The sequence below is a fragment of the Cyclopterus lumpus genome, chromosome 18 (genome assembly GCF_009769545.1).
Source record: "Cyclopterus lumpus isolate fCycLum1 chromosome 18, fCycLum1.pri, whole genome shotgun sequence".
Lineage (NCBI taxonomy): Eukaryota > Metazoa > Chordata > Actinopteri > Perciformes > Cyclopteridae > Cyclopterus > Cyclopterus lumpus.
The window spans coordinates 15802554-15829217 of record NC_046983.1 but is presented as its reverse complement, the minus strand read 5'-3'; the positions used below and the strand labels follow the sequence as shown (position 1 = coordinate 15829217).

Sequence of the window (26664 nt, the reverse complement as noted above, 5' to 3'; positions counted from 1 at the left end):
GCTTTATTCCCTGCGATCCTCCCTGCCATCCTTTCCTGCTATGTTCCCTGCCACCTTCCTTGCCATCCTTCCTGCTATGTTCCCTGTTATATTTCCTGCTATCATGCTTCCTGTATGCTATTTTCGGACTCCCCTCCACTCCTGTACATTTTTCTTTGTTTTGGACATTGTTTGTTTATTAAAAATTCCCTGTGTATCATCCACCTGTTCTCCAGTGTCTATCTGCGTTTGGCTCCAGCCCCGCTGTCTTTTTGCCCGCCCGCCACACTTCCATAACTCAGTTGACAAACAAGCCTGTGTATTGATTATTTGGTCTGACCTCAGCATTGCTTAAGTGCTCTGATTGCACCACCATGCAGCTGGATTAACTGGTAGAGTTTACCTTGTAGAACTGAGAACAGTGAGCTGTTGATCTTGGTGGCTCACCACAATGTAAAATGCATTTGGTCATATTATAGTGAGTGTTTTGAACATATCCTACTCCTGGACAGCAGAGAAGTGGATCGTGCTGCTTTGACAACTATGGTTACTATTATAAGCACTTTTGTCAAAATGCCCACAATTGATAATAAATGTTTTTGTAGATTGACAATATTCTATATTTAAGTATTGAACTGTCACTTGAATACTTACCTGATATGCATAATCACGACAAACTAGCTACAACACGTATCTATTACAGGCATGCTACAAGTACAATCTAACATGGGACGAACACAGATATAAAGCCTAACTGATAATATTTTCATGTGATATTTTGAGGGTCCTTTGGCCTGATAGTAGATGATATGATGTATTTATAATGGTTCCATTTGTATCCTATATCAAAGCTAGCCCTTGCCAACTTTGCATTTTGGTTGCCCCAAGTGGTGGCAGGAGAAACCTCCATAGCTAGAACTTATATAGTGGGTGTATGGCCTTAGACATAACTTTTTTTTCCTTTCCAAGTTCTGGCTCAAATGGTAAAAAAGTTGCAAATCCTATCAAGGAAAATGGCCCACAAATATGAGCATGCATGACTTAGTTACACTACCATTTTGGAAAAGTAGCCTGTTAACTTAACATTTACATGAAAGACAGAAGAAAACAGAGCTAATAACACCGTAATGTCACTATTACTTGTTCCCTAGCTACTCAAAGGCCACACCATTAAAATGTCACACAAAAATGTAAAATGAATCTTCTAACACACATTTGTTAAAACAGCAAGCAAGAAAACACTCAAAATTAGGGAAGGCTCAGCAAAGAGGGGCATTAAAGAAAATAGAATGTCGCAGCAATGTGATATCGAGAGGGCCATAAGTAGCAGATGAGGTGGGGCACAAGACACCAGTGCAAACACAACACAATAACGTATGGATAAAATGTCATCAAATGGAAGGGTTTGTACGAGAAAACACTGAGACTGGCATCCATAGATTGTTTCATATGAAAAAATGTTTTTTATTTCCACCATACCCGAGGAATTTTGTCCCTGGCGGACCGAGCTGGAGGATTCTGCTAACCAAACTCTCCCCCTCATTAAGAGGGGGAGGGGCAGTGGGGAGGTGCAGTTTACTGTGACCGACCACGCGTCCATACGCAGCAGGGAGGGAGAAAGAGCACACACAACGTTTGGATGGCGGCACAAAAGGATCCTTGGGGACTGATTTGCAACACTTGAATGAGATTTTCACTGTGGTAATTTTAAACCGCATGTTTATAAAGACCAACATTGCTAAACATTAATAATATAATTCAATATATATTAAATAAATATTGCAAAAATACCTTTTTCCCCGTTTTTTCTCTTTCTACTTCTTTGCATAGTTACTGTCACTTTTATTTAGTTCTAGCTGTTTTAATTTCAAAATAACTAGAAACTAATCAGCAATATTTTCATGTCAATATGCCACTTTTAATCACAAAATCTCAATCAAGACCAACAGGTCAGTGCCTAGAGCGACAAGCCAATAACAAAGATTCTATAACAGCTGGAATCAAACAAAAATCTGCTGCAATTATTTCTGTTATTGTCTTTTATACTAGCATAAAATGAACTGAAATGTTATAATTTCTCTGTATATTTCTCTGTATATGTCTCTTATTGGCCACAAAAGATATTTTTGAAGTTTTAAATGTTACCACTTTCATGCCAAGTGATAAAAAAAAAAGTATAATTTACATTGATATTAGGTCTCAGGATAAAGTGAGGCAGAATTCACTGCAGAGTTCAATACTCACATTTTATAATATTAATTTTAATAATAAGAAAAAGTCACTAGTTTTGGTTCAGGGGACTCCATAATGTTAGCAGTAGATAGTTATTGAATTACTTATATCATTCTTATTACTTTACTTATTATTATTATTAAATGGTGGAGAGTCATAATCATAGCATTAATGCTTTTATACTGTTCTTTTTCAAAAATGACCAGCAGAGGGCAGAATTTGAGGGCACATATCAAACCAATCATGGTGCGATATTCTGGAGGTGGGGTTAATAAGAAAGGCCTTTTCATTAAGGGTTGGGGAGAAGGTTCAAACGAGTTGGACTGCAGCTGTTATAAAAGAAATCAGGGCATGCTGAAGAGCAAATATTAATATTTCCCTGGTGCTGGGAGAAAGCAAGAGCAGATACAGAAACATTTTAGTAATGCAGAGGCAGAGGTTAAATTAATCTGAAAGAAAAAGGGTAGCACGTTGTGAGATTGCCATTAAAAGGGATTCATAGCATGGATGGACAGGTCTGACCTCCTCTTCCTGTTTGACTTGTGATTTAGTTCTTCCCACTTATCTTCCCCTTAACAACAGATATGCATGCATGAGATACTAAACACGTTGTACATTTTGTAAATTATTGTATAGAGTACAAACCTGTGTAAAGAAATTGTAAAAACTGTAAAAGTTAAAGTTAAACGTAACTTTTCTGCTACCTCTCCATCTTCCTTCTCTCTTTATCATGTACATCCAGTAACTTCCATTCACTCATTCCATCATCCATCCCTGCCACCTTACCCAAGGAACTGGGCTCCAGAGGGCCCCACCTCGATGAGCCTGCTGGCCAGGCCCTCGCCCTCAACCATCGGGGGCATGGTGGCCAGACGGTGCCTCTTCACCAGCCGGCATGTCACCCGTGTGGGAGCACTGCACTTCCTGGGCGGGATGATGATGCGTAGACCGTTGTGCCGGCAACCACGCATGGCCCCGCCCCTTGCATCCACCATGAAGCTGACCAGGAAGCTGACCAGGAACAGGAGATATTTCCACAAATTAAAGACATTTCTCATCCCTGATGAACCCATTAAGTGATGAGAATATAGACCCCAAAGCATTGTGGTCAATTGTTAGCCCATGTGGTAATACTAGCAGTTTCTCAAAGGTAGGACTAGTAGCTGCCTCAAATCCAAAATGATATCCACATACTGCTGGAAGACAGCTGTCCATTTAACATTCAAACAGCCAGCGGCTGCGTGGAGATTGTTGTGTCAACTGCTCTTTCTCAGAAAACAAGTGGCAATTACAGCATAATGGTAAGCACTAATGGGTATATTTTTCTTTCAAAAGATTTTATGTAAAACATGCAATTTTTAACAGGTTATATATTGATAAACAAAACTTCTAATCATTCATTTGTAAGAACAGCCATGCAGACAGCGGGGCCATTTCTCTTGCTTTGGTGTCTCTGCTCTCAACACCCAACGGTCATTATGACCTCTGTGAATCTGTGAAGGGGCATCACACGTTTTGACCTCGCTCCTCATGCAAAGTGGCAAATACTGAATGTACATGAATCAGACATTGCAATGAGCAGGAGTTTGGTGCGATGTAGTGACATTACAATGTAATCATCACTCCAACCGACAACACAGTGTTTAACAAGCACCCAGAGACATAAAAACATCTATTATTAAATTCACGCCCATCAAACTGTTAGAAGACAAAGATGCTGTGAAAAGTACTTCAGTGGTTAAATTAAATATGGTCAGAAAATGAAGCTTTTCTGTTTGCTGGACAGTATATCAGTATGTTTCTGATTTCCAAGCCCATTTCCTTGATTAGAGTACATCAAAATACTTATCTTATATAATAATACTAACTCTAAGGTTGGTGGGTATGTTAGTGGGAATACACAATAAACAAGACATTGTTTGTTTGTGAAATCCACAAACATGTCCTCAACGTTCACTGCCTCTATATGTCCAGATGTTTGGTTTCCTGAACTTTCTGAATCACATGATCTGTCCATGTGGGGACATCAACTCGAACTCAGAGTGTGGTATATTTAAGTTCAAAAGAGTTGACACATTGTAAACCCACAACCAAGTCTATGAGGCAATTCCTGTTGAGGACAGTGACACATACACCTCTCCACCAGGAGAGCACACTATAAGGGGAGGAAGAGCATGATGACGATGAGGAGGAGAATGATTCATCCAAGGTGCAGAAGGTCACCTGCTGTGGTCTCCATGATCATGGCACGGAGAAGAATGGCTAAAAGCAACAACCACATCAGACAGAAAGGAATCAAAAGTTAAGCAGAAACAAGAGCCAGTCAGAACAAGGAAACAGAGTGGTGACAGACTGTAGATCTTTAGAGACACATTCAACAAGCGCCAACATGATCACTGACATTTCAATACTGCCTATGTACTGTAGTGCCGATTAAAATCTGTATTTACAGTACGTTCGCAAAATATGTTGAGCAAGAATACAAAAAAACACAATTGCAAAAAGTGTCATGTCAATTTTGTAAACATGGACAATATTCTATCCTTCCCTTAAGGAAAATAGTTCAACACAACCTCATGTCTGTGTGTTACGTACAAAGCTGTAGTCAGGAAAATGAACCGTCTAAACATGTTGTATCTCGTTTATTTAATCTCTTGACAAACAAAAATGTAAAAATCATACTTTTGTGGTTTTAAGAGGAGTTACATGCTGGAACTATTTCTTGACAGCGTACCCATCCGCCTTGCATCTCCGGCTCTACTGCAGGTTGCCAGACATTATTGGTGAATATGGGATATGCAGGTGTCTTTACAGGCACAATGGTACCTGGTCTGGCAACCTCCCTGTAAAACAGACGACTCTGGGAAGCTGCTGCAGTCACCAAGAAACCGTTTGAGCAAGTATTCACTAATTGTGTTTTTTACATTTTTGTTTGTGCACAGATTTAACAAACAAAATACCAGACTTTAATTGCTGACCTTTAGCGGTGATGGTGTATATTTGAATGTTAAACAGAGCCAGGCTAGCCGTTAGATCCTGTCTTTGTGCTAAGCTAAGCTAAGCCAAGCTAACCACATCCTGGCTCCTGCTTCCTACTTTGCAAACAGACAGATATGAGATTGATATCAGTCTTTGCATGTCCCTCTCAGAAAGAAAGCAAATAAGTGTATTTCCCAAAATACTATTTAGTGTGGTTATTTTTTCACTCCGGTTATCAAGAAGATATATTTGTGTAAAGCCCAGAGGCGCTCAAAGGTTGAGCGAGGCCGCGTTTCACAACAAGAATCACACATTGCCAAGTGAACTGTTAACACCCGGTAACATTTGTGAATGAATGTATTCCTTTTTGTAAAATGTAAATCATTGGGAAAGAAGAACACAACCTGTATGCATTTATATATTTTACAAGCCATGATATTTTTTGAAAATAATTATATTTGTATAATTTTAAGCCCACCGAAATTAGTTCACAATTTTCTTGATTTTGAGATGTGATTTAGAATAGTTTAATTGTATTTTCCAAAACATAATTCACACTTTTAGCACAATCTTGTTCAATATGATAAAAGTATGACAGGTGTATTGTTTATGATCGAACAGTTTGCTCCAGTCTGACAGTACCTACCCTGAGTGAATGGGGCTGGAGGATAACGCCACATTGTCCAGGTTCTCGGTGCCCCAACTCAGACGGTATGAATCCCTCTCACAGTCCCTGGCAAGGGACGAGACCTGGAGTCAAACAAAGAACCTCTTATTAGACATAGAACATAAATGATATATTATATATCATTTTCCTTTCCTTGCCATTCAAGGAAGTGCAATACTAAATCACCACATTTCCCCTTCAAGTCTAATCAACATAGAGTAGTTAACTCTGCCAGGAAGATCATGAGACCGGTTACATGTGTTATTGTGTTATTGTGTTGTATTTTCATGTCAAATCTTAATCTTCAGATAAAGTAGTAACTATTGCATTTAGATAAATGTAGTATATTATAAAATATGTATTTCCCTCTGAACTGTAGTGGAGTATAATATAGTGTTTAAGTACAGTACTTGTGTAAATAAAAGTACTGTACTGTAAAAGTACAACAAACTGTAATTGATCTTCAATAGCTGTGACTATACCTGGTGACCAGTGAGAATCTCATCCATGATGCCTTCGTGTTTAGGGGAGTAGTAGCTGTGGTGGGTGGGTGTGAAGGACCTGTCTGAGCTACAGCGGAGAAGAAGAACAGCGTTGAAGCCAGAGAAGCTCAGTGGTCAGGACAACAGCAGGTGGGCAAATCCCACAAACACGCTTACATGTTGATGTGGACAAGAGTTAGTTCATTTTTGAATGAATGTTATTTAGGAAAAATACTCTGAATGGACTGTAAATGTTGATAGTAAAACAACAACAATGTGTTGCATTAGTAACAAAATAACAACATAGGAATATCACACACAGTTTACATTGTACTAGCTTAAGGAGTCTAAAGCCACACTAACAGGTGAGGTCAGGTTACTACTGTAAGGTTGCAAAATATTGCCTGAAACAAAGCTAAACACATGCATGCTAATATGCTCACACTGGTAATGCTAATAGCTGATTTTAAGCAGCTATAATGCTTTCCATGTTAGCTTGTTAGCCTTGCTAACGTTTGCAAATGATCAGTAAACATAAACTATAGCTAAAGCTGATGGGTATGTTTGCCCAAGGACACATTGACGTGGACTAGCGGAGCCGGGGATCCAACCGGCGATCCACTGACTGAAGAATGACCCACTCTACCACCGAGCCACAGTTGCCCCCAGGAGGATCAGTACCAACCATTAGTTCTCCTCCTCTGACCAGTGGGCCAAAGTGGTGCACAGAATACCAACCAACACTTACTAAACACAAAGTTGTGATTTAAATAAATATCTAATTTCACTCACTTCTAAAACAAAAGCAATACTCAGCTAAAAACAGTGAAACTGGTTATTTCAGCTGTGATGAAGACGTAAAAGGCCAGCGTCAGCACATACCTTTGCATTCGACTATGAAGGCATGATAAGGAAGACCAACGATGAAGTATGAGCAGGAGAGGTTGCAAAACACATAGTTAGTGACTTTTTGTCCACAAGAGGAATGGTCACGCTAAAGTACAAACAACCATACGCAGCAAATATCAATAATTAGATTAGAACAGGGCCAAAAAAGAACCAGATCAACATAGTGAGTTTTACATTTCATATAAATGATAGAAACAACAACTGCTTCATTTGCTGCTTTTAAAAAGTGTACTAACATTTGCTGGGTCAAGTGCAAGCCATGTTAAAATGAATTCCAGTTGGTTCCCCCACTCTGAGCCCCAGTCAACTTGTTGGTAAAGATAACCATGTGACAGAGTGGGATGTACCTGTCAGTGCGTCCCCCCTCCAGGCTGAAACGGAGGTAGTTCATCCCGTCCAGATACTGTCCTGGTAGGGAGTCATCGCCCAGCTCCCTGAGGTCCTCGGCCCTCAGATACTCCCCTCCGTCCCCGGTCATCGTGTCATCCCCTTGGGGAGAAAAGAGGAGGGGGAAACAAACCGATTAAAGCCAGCCATGCTCTGAACTTCTCTGGAGGACAAACCTTTTTGGAGAAAATACCAACTAGCAAAACAACATGCGGTCCAACTCTGAAGAAACATATTTTAGAATAAAGTTGATCTGCTCTCGTCCAGAAAGGGAGACACAAAATAGATACCACTTTTGTATTTGTACATTATATACAAGCCTAGCTTAGCATTTAGACCAGAGGATAAAGATAGCTTTGCTCTCTTCGTGTACTATAACTCCCACACTGGTGCAGTGCTTAGCCCGGTCTCCCTGGGTTGGCTTCCTCCCACAGTCCAAACACATGCAGATAACTCTAACGCTAACAGGAACTGCCTGTTTGTGTGAATGGTTGTCTGGCCACTTGTCCAGACCAATGTCAGCTGGGATCGGCTCCCCGTGACCCTCTGTAGTCCAGGTGTAGCTAACGGATGGACGTATGTTTAAATGACATCAAGATGCAATGTGTTTAGTAGTTAGGTTTGTAGAGGTTGGTAGGCGATGTTTTACAGTCAGGCTCGCTGTTCCCAGTGGCTTTATGCTCGTTAGCCTATCCACGTCCTAACTGCAATATTATTTTTTATTTTTAGACAGCAGATAAGTGACAATCGTGACACTTTGAGCCTTCTAATAGAAGTATGGTGTCACTCGTGTCCACGAACCACACTCCGGTTAGTATCGTTGCCTTTAACAGGCTCATGGCCATGCATTACACACTGCCCACTCCTCACACAAAGCACCGGGCTGAGTACCTTCCTCGTCCATGGGGTCGTCTGACATTACATCATCATCAATGGTTTCCAATGCTGTGGGTTGACAGCACAGTCACTCACTACTTGCTGAACTCTGCTAATGTCAGAAAAGAACTCTGGACTGAAAAGCACAGCACATGTTGTGCTTGAAATAGAATTGAGCTAAATCCACTGTAGATTCTTTAAGTCTGGTCCTGATGTCAATAGCAGATATTCAGTCTTGACCATGTTCTTGTTAAAAATTATGAAATGAATGTATATCAGTTAAATGTCTTGTTACTCAGTCTGCATTATGAGCGAATCAAAGTTACAGTACGAGTATGTGTTGCCCACTTGGAGGCAGTAGAACAGGCTGTGATGGCTAACATGTTAGCATTAGCAAACAATAACACATTAATACATCTATCAGACATGGAGTAACAATAACATATATTCCGAGTTCCTCTCATGGCAATCTGACAAATCCAATATTTAGTGGGAAATCTGACCGATGAAAAGAAGCAACCGGTCATTTTCCAGATGTATAAAGTTCCCTACTCGCAGTAATGGAAACATATTCACGAGCAGGGACGCCAAGCACCAACCAGTTGGCTTCAACCACAAAGTCCAGCACACAAACAGATCTTTGTTGTGGCCCAGCAGTATAGTTCAGGGACTCATTACAGAGGTCACAACACCTCTTCCCTTTGGAGCGGGCTCTCATGTACAACATGACTCACCCTCTTCATCCGAGACATCCAGCACTTCGGTCATGGTCTCCGGCACGTTCAGCTTGTGTTTCTCCGTCACCGTCTGGCAGCACGGGAGGAAAGGGATCCCGTTAACGTACTTCACACCACACACAGTTGCCTGTTGGTTTGGTAGTAAACCTGGCTGAAACCAGAGGAGTGTAACACAACAGCTCTGCACTAAAGCCTCCATTTCTAGAAGGTTTTAGTACTCAGTGTCCCTTAAAACTGTTTCAGAGACGTGTTGATTCAACTGATTTGTCGTTATGGAGGCCGTGTTCTGTGCTAGTGTTGAATCATACCGCATTATACTGAGAAGAATTGTTATTAATTATTCTCATTGATAGCGACAGGATAGACGAAGTAACAGAGACAGCTAATCGTAATAAGGGAAGCGATTTCAAGCTTACACTCTTTAAGGTTTTCTATGGCATTGTAAAGTGATTCTAAATGAATTCATCTCGTTTTAATTCATATAGAAATGGAAACAAAAAGATAACAGACAGGTTGGATCCAGGAGCATAGAAACAGTGTTCCGGCCATTCAAGCATTGATATAAAAGGCCAAGAGACTTCTACATATCGAGGTTCAGCCCGTTGACCACTGCTTCAACTGTATGTCAGTGACTGCTTGTCAATGTGTCGTTGGACCTGCTTCACGCGAAATGGAGTCATTAGATTGTGTTGAAGCAATGGTTCTAAATGGAGCCGTGGGACACATGACAATGAGGTCAGCTGCTGGCTGAAGTTGGACCACAAACAGGAAACAACCAGCATGTCGCTCCACAGTGTTTGGATGTTTGCTAACATTATCTGACATTAGCCAACGAGCTACTGGTCAAACCTCACCAAGTAAGGCTGCACGCAGCCACCTATGTCTGGGTGGGTTTCATTGCTGACTTATTATGATTTACACTTTTTCATTTGTGAGTTGAAACATGTTCCTCTTCTGATACACTGTGTAACAGTGCTCACTGGACTCTAAGCACATGTGTATGTGTGTAACCTAATTGCTATATTTAATCCGATTCTATCTTGTCAGTCATGAGTTGTTCATGATATCAGAAATGACTTACTCAGTGTTTGTTTTCTACCAATGCATGTTTCCATTGTCCAACCCAACCTGGAAGTTGAGATGATAACGCTGTGTGACGTACCGTTGTGGTGGTGATGATCTCCTCGGTGACGACTCTCAGCGTATCCACCACAGAGATGTAGCCCAGCCTCCGAGCAATACCCAGGGCAGTGTTACCATTCTGGACCAGAAAGCACAGCGCATGAGTCGTGTGTCTGTGTGCTGTCAACTGTCTGTGTGTGTGTGTGTGTGTGTGTGTGTTCACATACCACAGTGATAGCGTTGGGCTTGGCACCGTTTTGCAGCAGCACGTTAATGATGTGTGTGTTTCCTTGCTGAGCTGCCTGGTGAAGAGGAGTGTATCCATTCTGGAAAGGAAAGATCTTCAACATTCAGGGAGCTGATATGAAATAGTTTGTGTGTGAAATAAAATGAACCTGAGAAAACTTGTGATATACATAGGTTACCAGCTTCTATCTAGAAGAGAATATACGTATAGTTTGAACGGGAAAAGTTGAAATTAAGTTCAAGTTTCACTTATGTTCACAAGCTACATTTGTTTGTGTGACAACATCAAATGACGTGTTGTTACAATAAGAAACGTTTCTTATTAAAATTAAAAAAAAAGATCTTGTTTTAATGAGAACACTTTCTCATTGACTTATAAGAAGCAGCATGTTAGAAATGAGTATAGTTGAATATCATAAGTGCATAAATATTAATGAATGTTAAAAATGGTATCCGAGTTTCAGTACCTTGGTCTTTGCATTGACATTGGCTCCATTCTGAAGCAGGAAGTTGACCATCTTGCCGTTACCATAGTGACACGCTACAATTAGCGGGGTGTATCCTAACTGCAAAACAACAGGGAACATTGTAAGAATACTGTTATTAAAGCTGAATGGAAGACGACTGAATAATATCATCCTATGACCAAAGGCAAATACTGAACATGTCCAAACTGTTCATACTTTGGTCTGCTGGTCGAGGTTGGCTCCGTGTTTGGATAGGACCTCTCCAACAGCCACTTTATCGTCCTGGGCCGCCAGGTGGAGGGCAGTCAGGCCGCTCTGCAGGAGGAACAGACACACTCAGACCACACTCGGCCCACTCCAAGAGGCTGATGGCTACTGTGACACCGTGAAGAAGAGTTACTTTGTCATGAAAACAGCTTTCAGTGTTTGGTGGATCGGATGATTAAAGTCAAACCCAAATATTAGTATATGTATATTATCTGACAAATACTTTGACTTTCTGATTCCCCAAAAGATTCAATAGTGCTATTGTAACTTTAACTGTAACAAGGCACAAAAGCAGAGGTGGAAAACTTTGTTTTTGGTTAGTCTACTTGTGATGCTGTTGTCTTGACTCGGGGATTTCTTGCTGTATTTCTCCACAGTACCTTAGTTTGGACGTTGACCTGGGCTTCCTTGCTCATGAGCAGGGCGGCCATGTCGGCGTGGCCCTCCTGGGAGGCCAGATGAAGCGGAGTGACCCCCTGCTTGGTCAGGATGTTGGTGTCGGCGCCATACTGCAGCAGCACCGTGGCGATCTCCATCTGGTTCTTCTTGGCCGCGATGTGGAGCGGAGTGTAGCCATTCTGGTCCATTAAACCAGAGAAACTGGTGTCAGTGCTAACTGAAAGCCTCACAGACCAACATGCTTTTGGGAAATAACATTAACAGCCTTGGTGTTACTTCAGGTCACCCAAAAGTGTTTTATATGCTGTAAGATCTGTTCAAAGCTCCGGGTCCCGTGGCCGCAGGAAATTCAGGATTCAATGAATTAAAGTTTAACAATATTTAATGGCAAAAATAATACTCATATAACGTTCACGGCCGTGGGGCCAGAAAGGAGAAACTCTCCACAGACGGACTGCTGCTCCCAGGGAGCACCAGACCGGGGCTGTCTCGAGTCTCCAGACCAGTAGAACCATGTCTCCAGACCAGTAGAACCATGTCTTCAGACCAGTAGAATCATGTCTCCAGACCAGTAGAACCATGTCTCCAGACCAGTAGAACCATGTCTCCAGACCAGTAGAACCATGTCTCCAGACCAGTAGAACCATGTCCCCCCAGAACAAATGTTCGGTCGTTAGTCTGGTCAAATGAATTCACACCTAAAGGTTAGTTCTATTGGTCAGTTCAAAGAATGCCGCCGTTCTGTTGGCTAAGCCAATTGATAAGCTGGCGGGGTCAAAGTGCACACATCCGGTCAGGGACAGGAAGTTCCCCTTCAGAATAAAACCTATTATCCTGCCTTCAGAATAAAAGCAACATATCAGGTTTCAATCGGCATCCATTTAAACTATTGTCTAAACAATAAAACATTCATTCATTCTCATGCATCATACAGTCAATCATTAAATTGTATCATTAACAAACAGCATAATAAAACAGTGATCCTCTCTTATGTTTCATAATACATTCCTCCAGAATATTCCTCATCCATCCATCCATTTTCAATACCGCTTAATATTCCTCATAATATCCCAAATTAATTATCATAACTTTCTTTATGTATTAATTTAAAACATAAATTAATCTATGCGCAAGTATATATAAAATCCACTACAACTCAACAATGCCAAATTAGTAGCACATTACTAAAATACAGATGTCACCAAGTGATTTGACTAGTGATGGAGGACAAGGCTGTCAACAAAGCTCATATGTACAGTGTGTAGTGTGTGTATCAGAGCCGGATATGTCTTCTTCATGTGTTGTTGAGCTGCACTATTGCGTCATCATCATGAACACACACACTAGTTTATTTGGACCCAATCCCACAAACACCCTCCCGATGCCCCAACAACTCACTACTGCATCAAATGTGTGTTAATCCTCCGCTCAAAATAGTCCCCAACAAATCCACTCTTTTCTCCTGGTTGAGTAACGTTTATTAAAGACTACAGAGGCCAGCTGTTTCAGGAAATAAGCCTTATAAAAATTAAACTAGAGTATGTTTGTAAAATCAAAAAATACAAATAAACATAATGACTAGACAGTTGATTGTACCGGGGCCTCCACCCACATCTCGTGGTCTTCCTGAGTAAGATCAGTTGTCTTCACGTGTGCTAAACATGAAGCTTTAGTCAAAAGATAAGATCCGATAAGATAAGATTGAGACACCAAGGTGTGAGGTGCTCTTTACGGAGGAGCCTCACCTTGGCCATGATGTGGGGGGATGCGCCTTTGTCCAAAAGCAGGAGCGCCACCTTCTGGTTATCGTAATGTGCTGCGACATGGAGCGGGGTGAGGCCATTCTGTGAGGCCACACACACACACACGCACACGCACACACGCACACACGCAAACACACACACGCAAACACACACGCACACGCACACACGCAAACACACACGCACACACGCACACGCGCACACGCACACGCACACACGCAAACACACACACACACACACACGCACACACGCACACGCACACACGCACACACGCAAACACACACACACACACACACGCACACACGCACACGCACACACGCACACACGCAAACACACACACACGCACACACGCACACGCGCACACACACACGCGCACACGCACGCGCGCACACACACACACGCACACGCACACACGCGCACGCACACACGCGCACGCACACACGCAAACACACACACACGCACACACGCACACACACGCACACGCACACACGCAAACACACACACACGCAAACACACGCACACGCACACACGCAAACACACACACACGCACACACGCACACGCGCACACACACACGCACACGCACACGCGCACACACACAGTTAAGAGGGCTTGTTCAAGGGGTTAGACTGCAGGTGGAGATGCATTAGAGTCATATTAGACAGCAAAAGCTGGAAGGATCCCTGACTGAGTTCTTATTATGACGTAAAGAACATATTCAAAATAAAAAAGAGGTCTTTTGATGTAAACAGGCTTCTGGTATCTGTTATCTGTTTTATGTTTTTGGAATTTAGCACAGTTAATCCAAATGAGGGGATGTTTTTATTGAAACTAGGCTTACCGCTGCTCTTGTGGTCAACTTAACCTCAATACAGAAAAATGGCAACACAGATTTTAAAAAGAGATTAAAACACATTTCACATTTATATGTAAAGGGTAAAGGGTTCACCAAAACATTTAGAGAGTGGGCATGATTTTATATATATTTGACATCATAAACAACATATTAGATTAGATTAGATTCAACTTTATTGTCATTGCACATGTACTAGTACAGAGCAACTAGTACAGAGCATATCATTGTACTCTAAAACTATAAAGATTAAAGGGGCTTTATTTTGAATGCTTACCTTTCCAGCAGAATCCGGTGGAGCTTGACGCTGCAGCAGAAGTTTGGCCACATCTAGGCTTCCGTACTTGGAGGCCACATGCAGGGGAGTGAACCCTTTCTGTGAAGATCCAGAAATGTGTTTAAACAGTCAATAAAGGAGATTAAGTCATTTATGTTATTACTGCCTATGATAACTATTCTTCTTTCAAACCAAAGTTAGTCATATCAATTGGTTATTATTGAATAATTATTTCCCACATACTCTTTGTACATGTCATGGGGGAGAGCAAGACTTGTTCAGCAACATGGGAAATAGTTCACTGACTAGAATGTTTTGCATATTGACAAAATAGTCAAATCTCATCAGATATGATTCCGAGGGACAATGGGAGTCTGTTTTATGAGTAACATCAAACAATAGAAAGAACTCCCAGCCGACTGACATGCTGATGCAACTCTCGGTAACCTGAAACCAGAAATATGAAATAGAATCCTTTCACAATAACACCAGCAGAGGGGGCCCTTTAACTTATTATGAATAGTCTGCAGCTGACAGAAACCACATGATCAGTGTGTTTATGACCAAGCCCTGCCCATGGATGGAACAATCCTTTGTTTGTCAAACCCCGGATTATATCTGATCTATGGATGGAGGAGAGAGGACAAGGCGTCCTTAGATTGAAACACAGCAAGCAAATCAAGGATCACGACTATTATGAACATGCTTGGATGGATGGAGAGCGATATCCTTGAAAACAACTGTTCCTGATTTGGTTTCCAAAGCGACAGCCACACCCTTCCTCCCCAGAGGGAAACCAAGGAGAGTGGGAGAGAGGAGAACCAGTGAACCCTGATGACCACGCTGCTTCTGCTTCGTGGCGTATGAATACATTAAAGGACTAATCTGTCCTAGACTGAGCAGCCTCCTGTGGTGAACACCTCCACAGTGATGATGATACATCACTTGACTGCATTCAGGCTTCAGAGGAAATATTCACAGCCTCGTCAACTATTCACCAGAAGTGGGTCAGACCGAGACCTGCACAAACAGTAACACTGTACACTCGGGTTCCTCCAGCTGTACATCTGCTATTATGAGTAACAGGTGTTGCACATTGGTTCAAACCTGCTAAGATATTAAGATCTATCCTGAAGGGGATTTATAGGCTGCTGAAGAAATCCTTTGTTCTTGTGAACACATCACTCATCATGTTTCATACTCCTATCTGTATAGAAAGTGTATCCGGTTTGTTATGGCAGTGGAAACCAGATTGTTCCACAGCCATAATTGCTATTTCAACCTTGGTTATATTAAATCACCAAACTATGTGCATCACAGGGAAATGTTTTGTTGGGATTATTATTATTATTAGGATTAGCAGATGTTGACATGCATGTAACTCTCCCTGTGGGGATTAAAGAAATGAAATACAACATGTTAATCAGTGAGATGAAGAGGGGTTTCCCCTTCTTTATGCTAAGCTAGGCTAACAATGCCCTGACTACAGCATTGTAGCATTATACTTCATTTACTCATCATAAGTGTATTCCCCACATGGCAGGGAGGCATTTGGACCCTTGACATCATTCAATGAAATAATGAAACCTCAATCAGGGCTGGACAGTAACGGTGGCGACGTTCCAATTGTTATCCTTTGGTTGCCATCAGTGCCAACCACTTCTTAACTTGGTTAAATAGGGACAGCAAACAGCAATACTGGTCATATTTCACATTTGTTGCATCAGTGACTTACACGTCAGAAACAGAACCAGACATTGTGCTTGTTTCCTCTCGTTAGTTGGAGTGAAATGTCTCCTGGACCCACCTTGGTGGCCAGTGAGTGTGAAGCTCCGGCCTCGAGCAGGACAGAGGCGGTCTCCACCTGACCCTCCCTGGCGGAGATGTGGAGGGGGGTGTAGCCGTTGGTTGTGGCAGCATCCGGGTGGGCCATGTGTTGCAGGAGCAGCTGCACAATCTCTGTTTTTCCCAGACGGGATGCAATGTGGAGGGGAGTCTGGTCCTCCTGGAATGAGAATGAATGAACACTTGTAGCTTATGGTGGCCCGACACTAAAGAACAAAGTGTTCCCTGGTGTGCTGCTATAGATAACAGTCGTCTCACCCGTGCCCTGGCGTCCACCATTGCTCCGTTCCTCAGCAGACATCTGACCACCTCCACCTGACCTGCCCTGGCTGCCATGTGTAACGCTGTCTCCCCACGCTGTACACACCACATACGGGTCAGCGGGGTCACATGACCGCTCACTGTAATATTTCTAGACACTATTCTCACTGTAAAATAAGTAGATCATAAGTGACCTAACTCACAATATTGCTGACGTCGGGCGAGGCTCCGTTCTGCAGCAGCAGCAGGACGATGTTCAGGTGACCCATGAAGGCCGCTACGTGGATGGGAGTCAAACCAGACTGGACACAGGAAGGGAAGCAACAGAGGAACAAGAGGACAACAGTCATGTTGAACATGCATGTGCTACTCAAACTTAGAACATGATGTTTGGTGACTTCTGCTTTCCTGGGAGCACAGTTAGTGGCATTTGGCTCCAGCTCTGTCTCCCACAGAATCACATTCAACTATCCACAAACTATGATTACAAACATATTTGTGGAACAACAAAAACTATGTTTTCCTCGAAACGTAATTGATTTTTTAGGTACTGTATGTATTGTTATTCAAGGGTTCATAAATGTTTCCATTTGCTTAGATTGTACTTACCTTATAGTCTCACAATGTTACATTATCATACGTACTATACAGATTGTTGCATTAAACAAAAAATAACTTCAATAATACATATAATAAGCTTAAGCATAACCAAAAGCAAGAGAGAAAACTTGAATTTATGAACAATTAAATGTGTACACCTGATTTAGATATTATAATATTATTTACTAAATCTACATGATTTACAAAGAAATAATATTTATTTAGTAATTTAGTCCGTTGGTTAAACAGTGCAGTACATGATGATAGAATTACATGATAGAGATACATCACCATTCTTTACTCAATTCAATATCCTCAGGGGTTTTGCTTGTGGTGGCTAATGTGAGCTAACATCATATGGCTGCTACATGATGACTCTTTGTGCTACTCGTTAAGCTATTAATATTAACCCATAAGCATCTCTCCCTGTGGCTGCTGTTCAGAGAAACATACATAGTTTACTGTCTACTAATGTTAGCTTCAGGCAAGTTTATGGAATATAAATATGGAACTTCCTTTCAAAGAGTACAGTGCGAGTCCACATTATATTTTGTAATATTACTCCTACGTTTGGTTCTTAATATCAAAATAAAAAGTTGGGAACCGTTTCAGGATTAGGCCCAAACCTTTTGTTTAAACTTTCCCGTGTGTATAATTATTCTAGACTATTCTGTGAGGTAAAGCCAGATGTATGACAAACAGAGCCGAGCCCAGAGGTAGTGCCAGTAGCTTAAAGAAGCACTCCGGTGAGGGCCTTACCTCTGTAATGGACTGGATAGAGGCTCCATATTTGACCAGCAGCTCCATCACTTTCACTCGGTTCTTCTTGCAGGCTATGTGCAGCGGTGTGAAGCCGTTCTGTCACATGGGAACAGACCATGACATGTTAGTCGATCTCTCCACAGGAGGATTGGTACAGTCCATCATGTCTGTGTTCCGTACCAGAGCCCTGGCGTTGGGGTTGGCCCTCTTGTCCAGCAGCAGCTTGGTGACCCTGTAGTGACCGCAGTGAGCTGCCACATGTAACGCCGTCAGGTAGTCCAGCGTGACGTCGTCCACCGGAGCCTGGTGCTGCAGGAGATGTTTGACGCATTCAACATGGTCGCCTTGTGCCGCCATGTGAAGAGGAGACAGACCATTCTGAAACGTGATAGAGAGCTCATTTACTTATATATAGATAGATATTAACACAGAGCTGAAAGAAAAGTGAATATTAGACACACGCACAACTTCAAATGAAGGCTAATGTTGCTCTGGGTCTGCTTGCTAACACATTAACAATAATCTATACACGGCTACAATATGTCAAATGTGTCTGTGATGTTCACATTGGATTCATTCATATTTTCATTGTTTTGTTTCTACTTCTGACAACGGAAAATTACATTCCCAAATGTCCAAATATTTCTTTTGTTATGAAATGTGACTTTGAGGAAGCTGATGTTTCACTCCTCACTACTTTTAACCAACAAATACATGGACACTGTTTGAAACCCCTTTAAGTGTACACCAGGAGACTGACCTTGGTCCTGGCCAGCAAGGGAGCTCCTCTGTCCAGCAGCAGCTCCACAGCTGTATCATGCCCACTGCGGGCCGCACAGTGCAGGGGAGTCAATCCATCCTACAGAGCACACACACGTATCAATAGTAATGCAATGCATACGGATATTGACTTGGAACAACAAATGTCATTTCTCCTTTTTCAACCAAGTCTTGCCTGTTGAGGTCAACGGCTTACCTCGGGCTGACCCTTCATAACTAAGATGACAATACTACCGTCCGGCTTCTCACAATACTCACCCTGGTTTTAGCATCAATCTGAGAGGCGCGGTCCAGCAACAGGCCCACCATGTTCGTGTTGCCACGCTTGGATGACACGTGCAGAGGAGTAATCCCATTCTACAGAGACAAAGATGCATTTGGTTTCAGTAAGACACATTACAGCTATCTGTGAAAAGGTTACTAATATTGAAACATATTCCATACTAAATAGTTGTATATGAGGGGTCAATGTTAGTGTTGTCAGATCTCAGAATTCCATCAAATCCCTTTTAAAATCACATAACTTGTGAATCAAATAACTAAATATAACTTAACAATTGGTGAAACTGAGGCTTGGTAGAGTGCAAGGTGAGAGAGAAAAAGAAGAAGCTATTTTTAGCTACACTGCTGGCATGGCTGAGAATAGCACATCTGAATTTGTGTTCTGGATGGTGTAAACAACACAACTGAAAGGCCAGAAATGAAAGTTAAGAGAGGAGCCCGCAAACTACAGAGAGGCAAATGCTAAAGTTTTCCAAAATCACTGATTTGCTAGAAATTAAACCAAATATAATGTGTGATCCAGTGGAATTATACTGTCTTTCCATGCTCTTATCAGACCCCCAAAACAGGGCTTATTAGCGGGGCATCCCACCCTCGCCGTGAAGTCCACTGCGGCCCCTCGGTTCAGCAGGAGTGTGGCCACATTGACGTTGCCGTAGTGGGCAGCGATATGAAGGGGGGTGAATCCGCTCTGGAAGACAGGAAAGAGACCGACACACAGGGAGGGGGACAGAGGTCAGACATTGACCTTTACTTCATGTCCTTGAACTTTGAATCGTGACTCTCGATCTTTAGTCTTCCCAGCATGCAGCAGTCCATCAAGCATCACAGGTGAACAAAAACTAAACTTAGGCCAAGTAAAAATCAACCAAATGAATTGTTTTGAAAATGTTCAAGTCAGAATCTGTAGCACCCATACACACAACCCTAAACACACTCAGAAAGGTCACTTCCATGCAGGTTATCAAACACAGGAAGAAAAGAAAAGAACGCCTTTCTTGGCTTCAAAAAAACAATTTGAAATGAAAATAACAGAAACTGAAGCAAAACAAATAGATGAACAGTATACAGAGATAGTCATCACGATTAGATCCCCAAACAACACCAAATGATAGTAAAATCATAAAGAGGGAACATTTCTGATCAACACCAAAGTGCACTATGCCAACTGTACACCATAGAAGAAATAGAGTTAGCAATGAGAAATATATGAGAAAGTTAGAGATTGCAGGTTGGAGTAGTTGTGAGATTCTTGCCTTACCTTGCCGTTCTGTGAGTGTGGTCCGATTTAATGTGAAAAAGTTGTTTACAAAAGTGTGAAGAATACAGTGACTAACGTGATGGTTTCAAAACTTTACAGTCAAAAGCTTAGAATGGTGCAAATGAAGGTAGCGTCGCTGCAGCATGCCGTTCAATGCCAAGTCGTTGGCCAATCAGGTAAGCTTTACAAGCTTCCTCATTCATTATTCATGAGTGTTGTTGGAGCGAGAGAAAACGTCACATGGCAGTAATGTGAACACCTCAAATAAAAGCATGCATTTGCAATACTTGAGCAGGAAGTTTCATGTTTAGAGAACCTGGATTGCCAATATTAAAACAAATTGATTTCATCAATTAAAATGTTTCTACTTGTGTGCATTAAGGAGTTCAAAATGGATATTAGATATATATATATATATATATATATATATATATATATATATATATATATATATATATATATATTTACAGGTACGTTTACTAAAGCCAAACATAAATTGATGCAATATTGACTTAAATTACATCAAATAAATTTTTCAAAGTAGCAGACACTGCAATCTAATTAAATTAATGATGTCCTGTTTTTAGCTAATATTGTTATTATGGAAAGATCTTCTCTGGCGTCCTTTAGAATATGTGTCAATGTGAGGAAATCGACATTTCAATTCTAGATTTTAACAAAATGTTTGCATTTTCAGTATTTACATTTTGAAAAGAAAACACAGATACATTTGACTTTGAATTGTGATAATATATTGGCAATGTTATGCTTTATAGTACACCATAAATCATTGATCAATAAAGTTTAGGCCTATTTATGCATTTTTTACATTTTTAAGGGCACACAAATGGAAATTAAATTTATATTTGATTAAATTATTTCATTTTTATTTGACACCACTGGACTTCCAGACTTAAGCTAGTATATTGTATGCTATAATTTAACCAATACTTTTTTATAACTAAGCAGCTCATAGTGCATCCCTAGGAATCATGCAGCACGACATAAACAGACAGAATTAAGAGACAGACAATACACATTCATAGCTCTTCACAAAACCTTGCAGGAGAGAAATAAATCAATACACCTTACATCTCAATAATGATGTTGTTTAAAGGTATTTGTTAATGTATTACAGGTCAGATATGACAGAAACAAGTTGTCCTGAGCTGCTGACACACTTTCTATAAACTGTGGATGAAACAAAGAGGATGCGTACAGACAGACTGAGATAAGATCTCAAGCTGAAAGTGAAAGATTTGCAGACAGTGTGCAGTGCCTGAGCTTGGCCTTCTGTGTCAGCCGTGCATGTTGACCTCTTATTAAACCAAACCAACAGAACGTGTCAAATGAAGCATCTTTATTTACATCATGCAGTGCTGTGGAAGTGAAATATCTAAATAGTGATGGGAAAGAAAAGTGAAGTAAGACAACGGGATGGCAAAGTGAATCTGTGGAGCATCAGAGGAGCGTGTGTGTACCTCAGTAGTCCTATTGACCATCATCTGAAGCAGCAAGAAGGAGGGAGGGAAAGATCAGTTCAGTTAGGATGGTGGACCACATTACTGCATGGCTAGCGACGTGGCTGCTACATGACGAGCTGACACACAGGTGATCCATCAAAGCTTACGGACTTGTGGAGACGACAGTTTCCATATTCAATTATTTGGTCATTTGCGTACGTGATTAATTGTTTGGTCCAACATTTTTTGAGAATAGTGAAACATGCTGATGGCAACCTCCCAGAGTCCAAAAGTGACATCTTCAAATTGCAACAGATTTTAAAGTTATGAAGTTATAATGTAGTAAATCATCACACCTGAGAAGCTGGGAAACACAAGCAGTCAGTCATCAAACTAGTTGTAGACAAGCTAACAAGTAGCTAGATTTCCCTAATCAGGAACACAGTGTATGCTCGAATCTACAACATGTATGTCAAAGGTCAAAGGTCATAATTGACTTGTTCCTCTTGTTTTCATTTCCAAAATATACATACTAAACTATGTCTCTTATCATGTCTCTTTAACGATAGAATTCAATTAGTGGGAACATAAACTGATCCAAAAGCAGGAAGTGAACCAAAACCATAATCCGCACTAGCTAAATGGACTATGGCTTGTGAAATTGCCCTTAATTGATTATAACATAATTCAATGACTGGACAGCTGCCTTTTTCAACAAGATTCTTGGTGTATGGAAACCAGTTGATATAGTGGTCACTGGACTGGTTTTACCAGGTATTTGAGTAGAACTGTGTCATGTGTGACAGAAACATCTGTTCCATGTTTACATTTATGTTTGAGTGTGACTGTTCATGCTGCCGTTCTCCTTTGGGCTTTTCCTAATGAGCAGGGCGGCATCACAACAGCTGAACCACATGTGGCATTATACAAAACGCATGGAGCTGCCTCCACCATGTTTTACATAACAACATCATTGGTGCCTTGTTGAAATATATGGTCATAAGCAATATTTAACATTCAGGAAGATGCATAAGCGACTGTGTTGTGCAGTAAATCATCTCCACTCAAGCCACGTCACTAAAGCCACTGTCAGAGGAACAGTTTGTTCCTTCATCAACAGATAACCAATAACGGATTGCCCCCCCCCCCAATTGATTGCATGCAGCCTTGACGAACACCACTATACAACCTGCTGACAGTGGCACACTCCATGCAGTGGACAGTGCTACACTTAGACACCGGTGTGGCGAGTTAGGGGGGGGGGGGGGGGGTAAGGGGGGGGGGAGTGTGTGAGAGGTGGCATTTAAAGAGAGAAAGGAAAAAGAGGGAGAGAACCAGTTAGTGGGAGGCAGGCACAAAGACACTGAACGAGAGAGATGCACAGACTGACAGATGGAAACACAGACACTCTATACACAGAAATACAACTAACGACAAGTTAGTGGGCTGCTATCATACACTAAATCATAATCATAAAATCGGAGGACCCTATTTACACCTGCTGTGATTGTTATCTGGATATTTCATCTGGATACAAGAAATGAACTAACACCCAAACACTTCCATGCTATGACACCCATCGACCAGACCACCTTGAAGTTATTTGAGCCACCTCCACGGTTAATGTTCGGCTGCACTGAATCTACTAGTAAGGTAAGAATCAGGGTCACGGTTACGAGAAACAACAATGACAAATGTAAAGGTTTATTTTGCTGTACACAAGTCTATGCAACGGTCCGACATCTTGGAAAATAGTAGGAGGGGCACTCCTACTGTGGCTGGCCATTACAATACGTTCCCATGCTTCCTGGCTCAGCAGCCACCTATTTCCAACACACATATCATGCGATGACTGTTCCTGAAGCTGTCATGCTGTCAATAAGCATTTACCCAAATATGATAGTATGATATCACAGCTGAGCTGACAAAAGTAGTTCTGGTCCTCAATAAATGGAGCTGCAGTGCTAAAGGCTAATGATTCGGTTAGTAGCATGATTGAGTTTAGTCAGAACGGAAGTGTCTTTGTTAAAGACGTGTTTGAACATCTCTTGTTAGTTGACAGTTACAGTTAACGCCTTTGTTGACCTCCACTTCAGAAGGAGGTTTTATGACACTACAACAACATGCAGCTACAAATGTCTGGCGCCGACTGGGTAAAACAGGGCAAATGCACTGTGGGTAGAATTATAGTCATCTATGGAGATACCACAACATAAGTGGAAAATCTTAACATTTCAGATATACATTTTTGTCATGGGCTTAAATATCATCAGTGAACACAACCACCCTCCCTATGGGCCAGAACAGCTTTTAATTAGATAACAACATTCCCCCTGTATTTAATTATGTCATAAGCATAGGTAGAAGCACATATCATATATGTGTATTGAAATGCCAAGAACCCGAGTAGGTAGGAATGTCATCGCTACGGGCTAAAAGATCATGCCTGTGGATAGAAACCTCATCATCATCATCATCATCATCATCAGTAATATCATTACTACAACTACAGCTCAGCCTACACATGAGACGTCCACACTAGTGGACTGTAATCACCTTCCATGCAATTGCATGTTGTCCACCTACTCATCTACTTTGCACAATTAGCACGACAAATTAGACCCCAAACAAGGTCTTTCTATCCAAAGACTCTAATAGGACTCTAATAGAAGTGTTGGTGTGCTAGAAACATGGATATTTAAAAGAGAGCTAGACTGGTGTGCAATGCTTTACCTTCTACATTCTGTACTGTAGATCATATTTAGCCAAACCCACTACAGCCTCATATTTCATAAACATCCTCATGATTATGGACACATTGGCACAAACAAATACCACCACATTAGCTTGACTTCCACACATGCCAACCTCCGCAGCTCCCATGGCGCTATGGGCCTACCTTCGACTGGACATCAGCATTGTGGTCGTTCTGGAGGAGCAGGGCGGCTGACTTGGTGTCGTCCTTGCGTGCAGCAATGTGCAAGGCAGGCAGGCGGACCTTGCCCTTGGTATCATTCTCCAGGAGGACAGAAACCACCTGGTTGTGGCCCTGCTGGAGGGCAATGGCCAGAGGGGTGAAGCCATCCTGGGTGAAAGAAGACACGTTAAGAGGATTAGCCTTCATCTCGTTTTCGAGAATCCATAATTTGATCATGTTAAGTAAGGAATCTAAACTATGATCTCAAAAAGTCTAACTTGTTTGGATGAAAGACATTCAACGAGTGCTGAAGCAGTAAATTCTCAACTAAAATTTGGTTTCAAATAATTACCAAATCTCAAATGACAGCAAGAACAGAAAAAGTCACTCATCAAGGCCTGGTAAAAAAAACAATAAAGAGGTTGTATTTACCATTCTGTTTTTATTCACTAATTATTACCATTTGCTTTTGCTTTACAGCTAAGCTTTTAAGCTTCTATCAATAAAAATCAACACGTCCTACATATGCTTCAAACTGGAAGCCTGCCAGGACTGAGGGACTATATTGGTTGAGCCATGATTAGTGAATATGAATATATGAAATCTCTGTGCAGGAAGATTCACTCAGTGTAAGTAAACAGTGATCACGCCAGCAGTGGAGCTCAAGGAATGTCAATGTTTGGTCAAGCACTTTGGTCAGGACTTAAATGTCTTGACGAATACTAAATGGATGGCCAAGACATTTATAGTCCCCAGAGGATGAATCCTAATGACGTTGGTGATCTCCTGATGGTGGTCATGTGCCATGACATTTTGTCATTCGTCATCATGATTCCCACAGGATGTGTGCTAATGACTTTGAGTTTTCAACCAAATATTTGCGAAATAATGGCATTCACATCATTCTTGTATGTGCTTTGCGTTCAGTCCTAATGCATTCATTGTTTGCCAGTGTTGCAGTGTACTAATGTGTGAAGCCCTTGTCTGATGTAGTCCTCCTGAATACACACTCTCCTCTCACCTCAGTCGCGGTGCTCTGGTTGCCTCCATTCTCAAGCAGGTATCGCACCACATCCATGTGGTTCTCCTGGGCAGCCATGTACAGAGGAGTGAACCCATTCTACAGCACACAAGCAAATACGAGAGGTCCCCAATAAAGTCTAGGTCATGAACATGCACTCAACCAGACGCAGAGCAAAATGAAGTCACTTTCTATCATGATATTAGTGATGAGAGATACAGGAGATGATATTGCCGATAGCATTAAAGGACTTCAGCAGCAGAGGACAGAAGCTCACCTGAGACTGAGAATTGATGTCAGCTCCTCGTTTCACCAGGATCTTTACTACTTCAGCCTGACCAGCTAGGGAGGATATGTGAAGTGCTGTGTTTCCTTTCTGGATTATAGAAAATATAAAAGGACAATGAGAAGAAGCATTTCCTTGCACTCAGTGTGCAGATCTCCGGCAGGTGTCTCCTCCTCCCTTTCCGAAAAGGTGGATTTCAAGTGTCGCTCCGCCACAGTGATTTTTTTCATCTCATATTGTGCAAAACTTTAGTGGAGTTTAACATATTGGGTATGGGATTAAGATGCAGATGCTCAGGTTAAAAATGAGATTAAACCTTTCTATGGATGTCATTTCTTTAGCCAATACTGGGTAAGGCTTGTTTGTTGCCGAGCTAAACTCCTTTTGCTACTGAAGCAGTTGCTGGTCACTTGCAGCCCCTACTGGCCGGTTAAGAGGAGGAGTCTGTAGCCAATGACGGTATAAAACAGTGAATAAAACTGTTTTGTGAAAATCATGAGTTGTCCTTGAGCATACACTCAATGAGCACCAATCCGGCTGATAGGTCCA

At 41.6% G+C, this 26664-nt stretch overlaps 1 protein-coding gene across 1 annotated transcript in view; it reads right to left on the bottom strand.

The window, feature by feature from the left end:
• ank2b (ankyrin 2b, neuronal) overlaps nt 1-26664 on the bottom strand; it is a 74932-nt gene that overhangs the window by 35901 nt on the left and 12367 nt on the right. Inside the window, exons 4-32 of the mRNA XM_034557808.1 lie at nt 26107-26205; nt 25830-25928; nt 24791-24976; nt 21910-21933; nt 20429-20437; nt 19760-19858; nt 19144-19242; nt 18866-18964; nt 18286-18483; nt 18103-18201; nt 16947-17045; nt 16741-16839; nt 16445-16642; nt 14638-14736; nt 13495-13593; nt 11731-11928; nt 11300-11398; nt 11084-11182; nt 10598-10696; nt 10411-10509; nt 9246-9318; nt 8527-8580; nt 7596-7737; nt 7222-7233; nt 6340-6427; nt 5837-5940; nt 4435-4473; nt 2998-3222; nt 1459-1557 (exon numbers count right to left, since the gene is read on the bottom strand). Of these exons, the coding sequence (XP_034413699.1) occupies nt 1459-1557; nt 2998-3222; nt 4435-4473; nt 5837-5940; nt 6340-6427; nt 7222-7233; nt 7596-7737; nt 8527-8580; nt 9246-9318; nt 10411-10509; nt 10598-10696; nt 11084-11182; nt 11300-11398; nt 11731-11928; nt 13495-13593; nt 14638-14736; nt 16445-16642; nt 16741-16839; nt 16947-17045; nt 18103-18201; nt 18286-18483; nt 18866-18964; nt 19144-19242; nt 19760-19858; nt 20429-20437; nt 21910-21933; nt 24791-24976; nt 25830-25928; nt 26107-26205 (3035 nt within the window). The remainder of the gene's footprint in view (nt 1-1458; nt 1558-2997; nt 3223-4434; nt 4474-5836; nt 5941-6339; nt 6428-7221; nt 7234-7595; nt 7738-8526; nt 8581-9245; nt 9319-10410; nt 10510-10597; nt 10697-11083; nt 11183-11299; nt 11399-11730; nt 11929-13494; nt 13594-14637; nt 14737-16444; nt 16643-16740; nt 16840-16946; nt 17046-18102; nt 18202-18285; nt 18484-18865; nt 18965-19143; nt 19243-19759; nt 19859-20428; nt 20438-21909; nt 21934-24790; nt 24977-25829; nt 25929-26106; nt 26206-26664) is intronic.